General features: G+C 56.3%; 1 protein-coding gene across 3 annotated transcripts in view; it reads left to right on the top strand.

Moving 5' to 3' along the window:
* TSHZ1 (teashirt zinc finger homeobox 1) overlaps nucleotides 1-9,398 on the top strand; it is a 76,634-nt gene extending 67,236 nt beyond the window's left edge. For all 3 annotated transcript variants that reach the window (XM_051851880.3, XM_089304975.1, XM_089304974.1), the window contains one exon: nucleotides 4,843-9,398. In XM_051851880.3, the coding sequence (XP_051707840.3) occupies nucleotides 4,843-8,036 (3,194 nt within the window). In that variant the 3' untranslated portion in view covers nucleotides 8,037-9,398. The remainder of the gene's footprint in view (nucleotides 1-4,842) is intronic.
* Nucleotides 9,399-12,175: the final 2,777 nt, after the last annotated feature.

Below are 12,175 nucleotides of genomic sequence, written 5' to 3'. Positions count from 1 at the left end.
ACACACTCATTATCTAGTGAAAATTCTCTTAACATTCCCTGCAAAAGGGGTTTTCTGCTGTACCATGTATACAATTTTCTCACCTGCTTTTTACATTTGACGCCCTTCTCCCTGTTATTAGAGCGCCTTTTAAATGTTTGAATGATACTGCATCCGAAGAATCAACTACAGGTCATGTGAACACCCCATATAGCTGAATATTTAGATTGTGCATAAAACCTTTTTCCTGTATTTTATATTATCTTCCTAGGCTGTGTTTCCAAAAGTAAAATTTTTAGTTCAAAGGGTGTCAATATTTAAAAATTTCTCTTCTTTCTCCTTTTTTTTTTTTTTCTGAGATTCTTTCTATCACGCTCTCTGGCCCCTGACAGGTGTTCCAGGGGCTTGACTCCGAGCTACTTTGGGGGTCATTAATTCACCCCAGAGCATTGCCCCGATTCTTTCCAGACGTCATGCTAACAAGACAGAGGAAGCAGGCCTGGGCCTGGGAGTGGGGTGGCTGACGTTCTTCCTGTTCTGTGGGACTTGGGGGAGGCTGCTCACCCTCTTGGAAACGGCTTTCTCTCCTGTGATTGTCACCTTGAGGACTGGGAGGGCGGGCTCTCAGAGACAGGCCAATGGAAGCACTGCAGGGGGCTGAACAGACAGGTACCAGCCTGCAGGGAGTTCCGTGCAGGATCACCAGGGAGGTGCCACAGGAGGGTGACATCTGTCACCTGATCCTCCTCCAGGGATCAGCGGGGGAGGGACGGTGTCCAGACAGCCTCCTGGGGGAGAAGGGAGCCCGGGGCCAGACGGGCAGAGGGCCCAGGAGCACAGAGGGCTGGGCACTCCAGGTGGGGCTGGTGGGAGGCGCATGTACCCTGCACAGGACACGGGGCCCCCATGGAGGTCTGGGATCAGGGTTGCTGGGAGCAGAGTGTTGAGGGGCAGCTTGGAGGGAAAACAAGGGGACGAGGGGTGGGGAAGGGGCCGGTGGGATTCAGGGTCAGGGAGAACTGTGGCACCCCTGGGGTGATTTTAGGGGTCTCCAAACTAGGAGCCCCCTAAAAGGGGAGGAACAGGCCGGGGCGGGCAGTTTGCAGCGCTACAGGGGCAGACACTGGAGCATGGACGAAAGGGGCTGCAGCAGGAGCAGAGGGCAGAGCAGGGGCGAAACAGCAACTGAGGAGGGTGCGGGTTCTGGCCCAGGGCCTTGGAGGGAAGGGTGAGCGGTGCTGCTCCCAGGGACAGCCAGGGTGCACCCACCAGACGGGGCCTCTGCAGATGGGCGTGCACAGCTCAGGGCACACAGAGCCTTCACGGTGGTCCACGCTGGGCTTCCCTCCTGTCTGAAACTGTCCGTCCATGCCTGCCCTGCTGTGCACTGCCCACGTACCCTGTTTCACTTCTCCCTGGATAGAAGCTCGGGGGGCAGCGCCTTCACTGTCTCCCCCCTCCACTGTGAACCTCCTGGAGCTGGCAGCAGCCAGTGGCTGGCTCACTGGGAAGGGGCTCTGAGCAGGCCCTCTGCCCTGCACGCACCACCCCGGCCCAGGGCAGCATTGTCTGTTACATTAGGGCTATGGGATCGTCACTGAGAGGGGGCTTTCCAGCCACAGATGGGACAGTCCAGGGCAAGGGTGGGCCAGGATAGGGCAGGGTCTGGGTGGCTCCGCCCTCTCTGGGATGAGGAGGGAACGCATGTGAGGTGGTACAGGAAGAGGCCACCTTTGTCCCATTCAACCCTAGAATGCCATCCCCAGCTGTCCCCTCCCCGCCTTGGGCCCCTGTGTGAGTACAGGGGCTGAGGGCTGCCTGATGGTGGACAAGGGCAGCAGGTCTCCATGTTTCCGGAGTTTGGATGGACGTCCTCTCTGGGCTGCATTTTGTTCCCCTAAACGTCGCCTGTTGAAGCCCTCCCGGCCCATGTGGCCGTTTGGAGATGGAGCCTTCAGAGTCCTGACACCGAGTAGGGGGACCTTGCACATTGCAGACAAGACAGCCAGGCTGTGCAGCGAGCACCGAGGGTGTCTGTGGCCAGGAGGAGGGGGCTCGCCAGAAACCAGCCCTGCCGGACCTCAGTCAGGGACCCGCAACCTCCAGAACCCCGAGTAGAATGAATGAATGCGGGATTTATTATCTGGTAAACCGGGGCCCGTGGGGTAGGCCCTTGGTCTGTGGTGCGTTGATACAGCGGCCCCGTATCTGCAGCTTCGCTTCTGAAAATACCAAGTGGAAAATTCCGAAACCGGCTCCCGAGTTCTGAGTTGCACGCTGTTGTGGGTTGTGTGATGAAATCTGGTGCTGGGCACCCCGGCCCGCCAGGACGCGAGCACCCCCTTGTCCAGCGTGTCCACACTCTCCCGTTCAGCAGCTGCGGTGGTTATCAGACAGACTGTCAGGTGTCAGTGTGTGTGCAGATAACTCCCATGTTACATAACACGGTAATCATCCCACCGCTAGTTCCTGTCCCTAATCTCTGTGGTGCCGAATCTGTAAACTAATCCCATCATCGGAGCGTACGTATGACAAAAGCAGCGTGCACAGGATTCTGTGCCATCCGCGGTATCAGGCGTCTGCTGGGGCCTTGCCGTGTCTGCCCCGTGGGCCAGGGCTGGCTGCTGGGCTTGCTCAGCACATGCCACCTGTTTGCTGGCCCTGGGAGTGGAGCCAGGTGACTCCTGGCTTTAGTCTCCTGCAGCCCTGTGACCCTGGGGCGAAAGCCCCTGGATGGACCAGCACCCTCAGCCTGCCTTCACCGAGCTGAGCCAGTGCCCTGCCCGCCAGGGCACGGAACCTCCTTCCACGAGGGAGGCTGGGCTTGATCCATGAGGCAGTTTCTCAGTCAATTCTGACGTTGGGACCTGAGCGCTGCCTGGGATGGCACCTGCTTGGAGCCCTCCATCTCCTGGGGTCTGGGCGCCCCTCATCCGATGCACCTGTCCTGCTGGTGCCATCACCATATCCAGGAGGTGTGGTCCTTGTGGCCAGGACAGCAGGCCCAGGTCCCCCCTGGCTGAAAGCGTGGAGTCTGAGCAGTGGGTCTTCAGGTGGGGTCCTGGGTGGAGGGGCCGAGCTGTGAGGCCTCAGAACTGGACCATCTGGAACCTTGGACCCTGAAGAGCAAGATGAAGATGTGAGGGACCTTGGCAGTGGTCTTGCTGTGTTCCGAGTGTTGCCATTTCACGGGACAGCTGTAGCATCATGCTGAGTGCCTGGGTGCTGACCTGTAGTGAAAGTGTAGGGCCGACGTGCAACGGAACACTTGTGCTTGGGTTGTTTGAGGCTGTGTGCAGAGAAGCATGCGTGTGCAAGTGTTCTGACGTGCACATGGCTGATTCACGTATGCCTTGTGTGTACAAGGGCACTTGTGCACCTGTGGTGAGTGCCTGCTGCTAACAGAGACCCAGGCACGCATGCTCTCGGACTGCGCCCACCTGCCCCTCGTGGCCTCCCTTTGGGCACCAGGATCTCCTCTGTCCCCTGTCGGCCACATCCCTGGGGGGCTGGCTCTGAGGGTGTGATCAGGAACGGTCCTGTCTCACCTGACGCCTCCTCGGGGACCCTCAGTGCCTGCTGACGGGTCTCCTGGAACATCTCACTCCAGACTTCCCAAGTTGTCACCAGCATGCTAGCTCAGCTGGCCGCCCCTCCACGTGAGGGAAAATGAGTGAAAGCTGTCGTTTCCCCTGGGAACGGCCGCGACCTGCCACAAGCTCAAGGCCCCAGAGCTTCTGCTGTACCAACCAGGGCCTGGTCCGAACTGGACGGGCACCCCTCCCGTTCCTGTGCGGCCGTCACACCTGCAGGCTCCTCGGGGCTCAGCGGGCTGATGCAGCGTAGGCTTTTGGCTTTGCTCAGCTACAAAACTTTTTTTTTTTTTTGGTAAAATATTCATCAACTAAAAGTCATCATGTGAGCCACCGGTTGGTACACAGGGCGGCGACACTGTGTACGTCCTCCTTGTTGGGCTGCCAGCACCATCACCATCCCCAGAAGCTTCCCACCTCCGCCAGCTGAAACCAGACGCATGAACCAAGCACTCCCCATCCCCCCCCCCCCCCCCCCCCGCTCCCTGAGGGACCCCTCGTAAGATGTGTCGTGCGGGGTCTGTCTGTGTGTGACTGCTCACAGCACTGAGCGTGCTGCCGCCCTCTTCTCTTTGATGGCTGATTAACTCTCCACTGACGGGGAGACCGCTCTTGGTTCCTGGACTCACTGGGCGTTTGGGTCACCTCGTCCTTTGGCTGTTGCAGGGAGTGATGCTGGTTTGCACGCTTGTGTACAGATGCGACCTTTTGTCACCTCTCTGGCCACCACCCGGAAGGTGAAACCCTGCTCTGCCCAAGCAGGAGACTGAAGCGGGCTCTGCTATTTTTTTTTTAAGTGAAAAACAGAGAATTTTTATTGTTTGCTGTTGAGAAGTATTTTTATTTATGGGAACCATAGGGTATTGCCAGTGCAGTGTGTTGCTGGCAAAGCCCATGCCGAGGTCCCACTCTGGAAGTCCCATGGGGCAGTCCGGCCGGCACGGGGAGGAGTCCGGGCAGGAGGAGGAGGTAGCCCGGGGCCCTGCACTTCCCGAGGCTCCTGCCACACACTGTGGCCTTCCACGGGGTGGGGGCCACAGCTGCCCCTCCTTTGTTGAAAACGCGTTCGCCTGGGAGGAGAAGAAATGGTCTGTTTGCGCCCGGCTCCTGCTGTCGCGCAGCGGAGTAGGGAGATACATGAAGTTGGGGCAGCCGTGCAGCCTGGGCGCCGGGCTGAAAACATCTTCTTAGAGCTCCTCTAACTGCGGGGGAGGCCGCGTCCCTGAAGATGATTTACTCCTTCTGACCGCCTCTCATTTTTCTCTCCCAGCTTACGTTCCCGAGGAGGAGCTGAAGGCAGCCCAGATAGATGCGGAGTGCGAGGAGCATGAGGGGCCGGCCCTGGACATTCCCGAGAGCGACTTCGCCTGCAGCGAGGACACGGAGATCAAGGAGGCCCAGAGCTACCAGAACTCGCCCGTCAGCACCGCCACCAACCAGGACGCCGCCTGCGGCTCGCCCTTCAGCGAGAACAGCGACCCGCCGGCCCAGTTCCAGGGCCCGGCCTCCAGGGAGGAGAAGGAGGAGCCGCAGGGTCCCGACAGCGTCTCCTATCCCCAGGACAGCTTGGCGCAGATCAAAGCTGTGTATGCAAACTTGTTCTCCGAGTCCTGCTGGTCCAGCCTGGCTCTGGACTTAAAGAAGTCGGGTTCGGCCTCCAGCAACACCGATGTCAGCCGGAAGGAGAGCTCCACCCCCACCCCCACGCCCCCCACCAGTACCGCAGGCACCGCCGGCACACCCAGCACCCCCAGCACCGGCGGCAGCACCAGCACCAGCCACAGCAGCACCACCAGTAACAGCAGCAGCTCCGGGTACGACTGGCACCAGGCGGCGCTGGCCAAGACGTTGCAGCAGACGTCGTCCTACGGGCTGCTGCCCGAGCCCAGCCTGTTCAGCACCGTGCAGCTCTACCGGCAGAACAACAAGCTGTACGGCTCCGTGTTCACCGGCGCCAGCAAGTTCCGCTGCAAGGACTGCAGCGCGGCCTACGACACGCTGGTGGAGCTGACGGTGCACATGAACGAGACGGGCCACTACCGGGACGACAACAGGGACAAGGACTCGGAGAAGACCAAGCGGTGGTCCAAGCCCCGGAAGCGCTCCCTCATGGAGATGGAGGGGAAGGAAGACGCCCAGAAGGTGCTCAAGTGCATGTACTGCGGGCACTCCTTCGAGTCGCTGCAGGACCTCAGCGTCCACATGATCAAGACAAAGCATTACCAGAAAGTGCCTCTGAAGGAGCCAGTGCCGGCCATCACCAAGCTGGTCCCTTCCACCAAGAAGCGAGCACTTCAGGACCTGGCGTCCCCCTGCTCCCCGGAGCCAGCGGGCGTGGCCGCGGAGGCCGCGCTGAGCGAGTCGGCCAAGGACCAGAAGACGGCCAACCCCTACGTCACGCCCAACAACCGCTACGGCTACCAGAACGGTGCTAGCTACACGTGGCAGTTCGAGGCCCGCAAAGCGCAGATCCTCAAGTGCATGGAGTGCGGCAGCTCCCACGACACCTTGCAGCAGCTCACCGCCCACATGATGGTCACCGGCCACTTCCTAAAGGTGACCACGTCTGCCTCCAAGAAAGGGAAGCAATTGGTGCTGGACCCCGTGGTGGAGGAGAAGATCCAGTCCATACCCCTGCCCCCCACCACCCACACCCGGCTGCCGGCCTCTGGCATCAAAAAGCAGCCAGACTCACCTGCAGGTGCCGCGGCCGCCGAGGACAAGAAGGAGCCGGAGAAGGAGAAGGCACCGGCTGCTGGGGACACGGAGAAGGAGATCAAGGAGGAGGGCGGGGACGCCTCCGAGAGGTTCGAGCCCACCGCCCTCTATCAGTACCTCCGCGAGGAGGACCTGGACGACAGCCCCAAGGGCGGCGTGGACATCCTCAAGTCCCTGGAAAACACGGTCTCCACGGCCATCAGCAAAGCCCAGAACGGCGCGCCCTCTTGGGGCGGCTACCCCAGCATCCACGCCGCCTACCAGCTGCCGGGCGCCGTGAAGCCGCTGCAGGCGGCCGTGCAGAGCGTCCAGGTGCAGCCGTCCTACGCCAGTGGCGTCAAGTCGCTGACCTCTGCCGAGCACAACGCCCTCCTGCACTCCCCGGGCAGCCTCACGCCGCCACCGCACAAGAGCAACGTGTCTGCCATGGAGGAGCTGGTGGAGAAGGTCACGGGCAAGGTCAGTGTCAAGAAGGAAGAGAGGCCGCCCGAGAGGGACAAGGGCTCCCCCACCAAGGCCGCGTCCCCCGTGGCAAAGGAGAACAAGGATTTTCCCAAAACCGAGGAGACCAGCGGCAAGCAGCCCAAGAAGGGCCCCGATGCCGAGACTGGCAGGACCAAAAAGGAGGGTCCCGCGGACGCACACACCCCAAATGGCACGGAGCCTCACAAAGCCAAGGTCACCAACGGCTGCGGCAGCCTGGGCATCATCACGGACCACTCGCCGGAGCCCTCCTTCATCAACCCCCTGAGCGCGTTGCAGTCCATCATGAACACCCACCTGGGCAAGGTGTCCAAGCCCGTGAGCCCCTCACTGGACCCACTGGCCATGCTCTACAAGATCAGCAACAGCATGCTGGACAAGCCCGTCTACCCCACCACGCCGGTGAAGCAGGCCGACGCCATCGACCGCTACTACTACGAGAACAGCGACCAGCCCATCGACTTGACCAAGTCCAAGAGCAAGCCTCTGGTGTCCGGCGTGGCCGACCCGGTGGCCTCGCCACTGCGGGAGAGCGCCCTCATGGACATCTCCGACATGGTGAAGAACCTCACGGGCCGCCTGACCCCCAAGTCCTCGACGCCCTCCACGGTGTCGGAGAAGTCGGACGCCGACGGCAGCAGCTTCGAGGAGGCCCTGGACGAGCTGTCGCCTGTCCACAAGCGGAAGGGGCGCCAGTCCAACTGGAACCCACAGCACCTGCTGATCCTGCAGGCCCAGTTTGCCTCGAGCCTACGGGAGACCGCGGAGGGCAAGTACATCATGTCGGACCTGGGCCCCCAGGAGCGAGTGCACATCTCCAAGTTCACCGGCCTCTCGATGACCACCATCAGCCACTGGCTGGCCAACGTCAAGTACCAGCTGAGGAGGACAGGGGGGACGAAATTCCTCAAGAACCTGGACACAGGGCATCCTGTTTTCTTTTGCAACGATTGTGCCTCTCAATTCAGAACTGCCTCCACATACATCAGTCATCTGGAGACGCACCTGGGCTTCAGCCTGAAGGACCTCTCCAAGCTGCCCCTCAGTCAGGTTCAAGAACAGCAGAACGTCTCCAAGGTCCTCGCCAGCAAGGCCCTGGGCCCGCTGGGGGCCGCCGAGGAAGACGCGGGCTCCACATTCCAGTGCAAACTCTGCAACCGGACCTTTGCGAGCAAGCACGCGGTCAAACTGCACCTTAGCAAGACGCACGGCAAGTCGCCCGAGGACCACCTGATCTACGTGACCGAGCTGGAGAAGCAATAGCGTGCAGGTGTGCGCGGGGCTGCCGGACGTCACACCACGCCGTCCTCACACTGCACTAGGCCTGGCCTGAGCCGCTGAAATCAGTCTTTCCTTTGTTGCTGAACTGCCTGTCTGGACCCTGGTTTTTCTTACACACATTTTGTAGTTATATTTATATGCTCTTTGTCTGATCTGTGCATGTTATTTTTTCTTTTTTTTCCGTGAGTCAGTCTGACCTTTATTTTCAACATCTGTTCTTGATGTTAAGCTATCTTTTGTAGGAAATAGTGGGGCACGCGACTCAGAGACGCTATTTAGCAGTAAAGAAAGATGCAAATAACAATGATAAAGAGACATCCTAAAATTACGAAGTTGCCATGACAATAAAGGTCATAGAACCTGGGAGTGTCAAATTTAACTCTTGGAGGACTGTAATCGCATTTCTGTGCCTTTCACTCAGAAAAAAAAAAAAAAGAAAAAAAGGCTTAAAGGCATTTCATGCAGATCAAAAGCTGTGTCAGACACAAAACGTATTTAATAATTAAAAAATGAGCTTTCTTGTGCAGGACTGGTTGGTGAGGAAGCATGCATGCAGCTGTGGGAAGTCAGTCAGAGGCTGCTGAGGACTCCCTGGGTTCTGAGGCCACCACTCCATGTTTCGCTCACGCAGGGAGCCACACACACACACACACACACACACACCCCACACGCAACAACAAACACCCCCGTCGCCACTATGCCCAAACCCTCCTCTGGATGCTGAAGAATGCCACTTTTGGCAGAAAAAGTATGCAAGCTATTATTTAAAAAAATGTGTAAAAATGCTATTTCTTTTTTTTCCTGTAAAATACTGCGGTTTATAGTTATTTACAAACGTAAGCTTTGGTACAAGCTGACCTTTCTATAGCGTGCTGCATTGGTAAATGAAAAAATAAATACGTAAACGGGGCAGACGTCGGACTCCTTTCCCTTGTTGATTGCCAGCATCAGCTTAAACTCCTGTACGTTGCATATCGAACCATTTTAATCTCTTCAGCTTTCTTTGTACCTTCTGGCTGTATGCTTTCTCTTTTAACTTTTTATATTGTCATTTTATATTAAATTTCTGTGTATATAATGTAAAACCACGATTTTTGAATAAAATTTAGTTCCTGCAGCTTGATTTAAATAGAGAAATTTTACTGGCACCTGCGTCTTTCCAGATGCATGTACTCAGAGGAACTATCAGACAAAAATAAATAAATAAAAACAAAGCAAGCAATGCACTATTAATTATACATTTTGATGTTCTGTCATTAATATTGTACAGTACATTTTGGTTCACACAATTAAATCCACTGTTTTCTCAAATGTAAAATAAACCCACATGCAGTTCTTGATTTACACGGGTTGTCATGGCGTGCTTATTGTGCCTGGGAGCTGTCTGTCGGCAGGCTGCGAGGGCTACCTCTGGGCGTTCCTCACCCGCGGCACCCACTCCACTCAGGAGGGGCACGCTGCAGTTTGAAACCTGGGAATTCAACATTATTTGAACCCTGCCAGGTGCCGAGGATGACCGAATCGAGTCACTGAGTAATGGGTGGGCTTTCTTCAGAGAGGCCTGCCGGTTTTGAAAATATTTACAAATACCCTTTGTGGAAAGCTGAGACTCGCTGGTGGGGCCAGGGGCAGCCGCACTGCAGCCACAAGGGACCAGGCCCCAGGGTGGAAACCCAACACCTGAGCTTTTTGTAAAAAAATTATTATTTTAAACAGGCTGCTCTGTGATCCAGCGTCTGAGGTGAGTCTTGGTGTCTGCAGAATCAGACGCGTTTGGGGAGAATCTGTGTTTTTTATATAACTCTCGTTCTAAGGGTGGAAGTGATGACATCATCGAAAAAAAAATTGGAAAACTAAAATCACAAGCCAATAAAAATTGACTATTGTTTCCGCACAGGGAAAAAGCACTACATTTATTTTTGGCTACCATCTCTCTCTTTTTTTTTTTCCCCTCCATTTTCTCTGGAGCCCCGAGGGCCCCTGGACTGCAGCACCCACCCCCGAACCCCGAGACCCCGGCCGGGGGCACCCCCTTAACAGCGCAGCGGGAGAGTTCGCTCTCCCACCTTCTGCTTAGTCCCCACGTCGTCCTCGCCCCGCGTGGCCCCGAGAGGCTCCGGGGCGGCCCCGCGGCGGCGCGCGCCCGTCTTCCGACTCTCTCATTGGTAGCTGGCGGTGTCCTGTAGGGTCCGCAGCCAATCAGACGCGGCGGTTCTGCGCGGGCCTGTGCTTGGGGCTCGCGGCTGACCGAAGAGGACGCGCGAGGCGGACGCGGCCTCGCGGGGTCCCCGGCGGCAGGTGCGTGTCTTGGACAGCGCCCCTGGAAAACAGGAGTAGCTGTGAAGCGGGGAGCGGCGGCCAGAGCGGCCCAGGAGGGGCTGGCGGGGAACGGTGCCCTCGGGGACACGGACGCCGCCGGCACCCCAAGTTCCGCGGTCGCGGCTGGACCCAGAATTGGGGGTGTCCCCCCTCGGCCCCTTTGTCTTTCCAGTTCCTCCGCCGCGTTGCCGTGTTACTGTTGAACCTGGTGCCGCAGCGAGCGGAGAGGTCGCTGGGCTGTCCCCAGAAATGGGGGCCACCGGTGACGGGCCCAGCCTGCCTTCGCCGGGTGCGTGCCACACGCCTGGCACATTCCAGGGGCTCGGCACGCGGGCGCCCGTTTGCTCCCGCGTCGCAGCCGCGGGCGCTGGGCCCGTGCCTGTCCCTGGGCGAGGACCTGGCTCAGGGTGCTGGGGCTCGCCAGCAGCACCCCGAGAGCCTGGGCTGCAGGGCCCGTCCGTGCACCTGCTTCCCGGCCTGGCCTTGCGTCGACCTCCCAGGGGAGGCCCTCTGATCGCACCCCGCAGAGCAGCCCGATGGGGACCCCCGCGCCCCATCCCATAGCGGGCCCGGGAGCTGGGATGAGAGCGGCCCGTGACTTCTCGCTCGGGCCCGCGTTTTGGTTGGTTTCGGGTATCATTGTGCACCGGCCAGAAGAACCTTTTTTTGCTTTAGCAGTCGCAGCTCGGGGCTTGGGTTTAATCGCTAACCAAATCTTTTCTTCCTCAAAGGTAGGACTTTGACAAGAAGGCGAGTTGTGTGAGGGTGATTGTTACACAGTCAATATTTAGAGGGTCACAAGCCCCTAAACTAATGATAGATGAGAGTTGACGTCAGAGAAACCAACTTTTAGGCAGTACACAAAAAGGAATAATTGAAAGTATTGTGACCAGGTGTCTGCATTTCTGTCGTCCGCAATCTTTAAACAGCTGGCAACAGTCATGTCCCAACCATGAAATTTTCAGAAACCTGAATATGCAAATAAGGGTTTCTGCCCTCTTCCCAGGTGGACTTTCATATTCTCTCCTTCTTTATAATTTCTCTGAAGTTGATTCATGCCATTGAGAGCTAATTACTGAATTGTAGACTTAAAGGATACCAGAGTGTGAAATCTGTTTTGGAGAGAATTTGTGTGTTTTTATGTAACATTCATTCTTACGATAAACGTGACACAGTATCATCGGAAAAAACTTGGAAACAAACATCACAAGGAAGGAAATAAAAATTCACTATTGTTTTCACCCAGGTAAAAATCACTGATTATTTTTGTGCTAGCATCTCTTTTTTTCCCTCATTTTCCTACAAAACAATGATGGTGCTCAGCATACCCTGCCTTTTTTTTTTTGAACCTAACAACACATAATGCAGGTTGTCCCATTTCATTAAATATTGAGGATTATAAACCTTGTTGCAAAGTACTGAAATTTAATCAATTCCCTATTAGTTTTAATAAGCAACATTTAAATTCTTTCTAACTTTTCAGTGTTGCCAATGTGAACACAAAGAACTTTCCATTCTATATTTTTGTGAAATTTTTTATTATGTCTTTAAAACAAGTGTTTGGGCCTGGGACCTCTGCCTTGAAACTTGTGTGCGAATTGCCCACAAGGATTGCCTGCTCCAGCTCACACACCTGTGTGCACAAGGATGACCATTTCTCTACATGTTTGCTTCTTGAACAGAGGTTTGTGGTTTTCTTAAAAAAAAAAAACAACACTATTTTCATTATTTGGCCAGTGTAGTCTTGATGTTTTAATTTGTAATTTTAATATCTGTTATTTAAAGAAAAGATAGTTTAAGAA

The sequence above is a fragment of the Oryctolagus cuniculus genome, chromosome 10, assembly GCF_051225735.1.
Source record: "Oryctolagus cuniculus isolate XC-2025 breed Fujian yellow rabbit chromosome 10, ASM5122573v1, whole genome shotgun sequence".
In the NCBI taxonomy this organism is placed as follows: domain Eukaryota; kingdom Metazoa; phylum Chordata; class Mammalia; order Lagomorpha; family Leporidae; genus Oryctolagus; species Oryctolagus cuniculus.
This window is presented reverse-complemented; position numbering and strand designations above follow the sequence as displayed.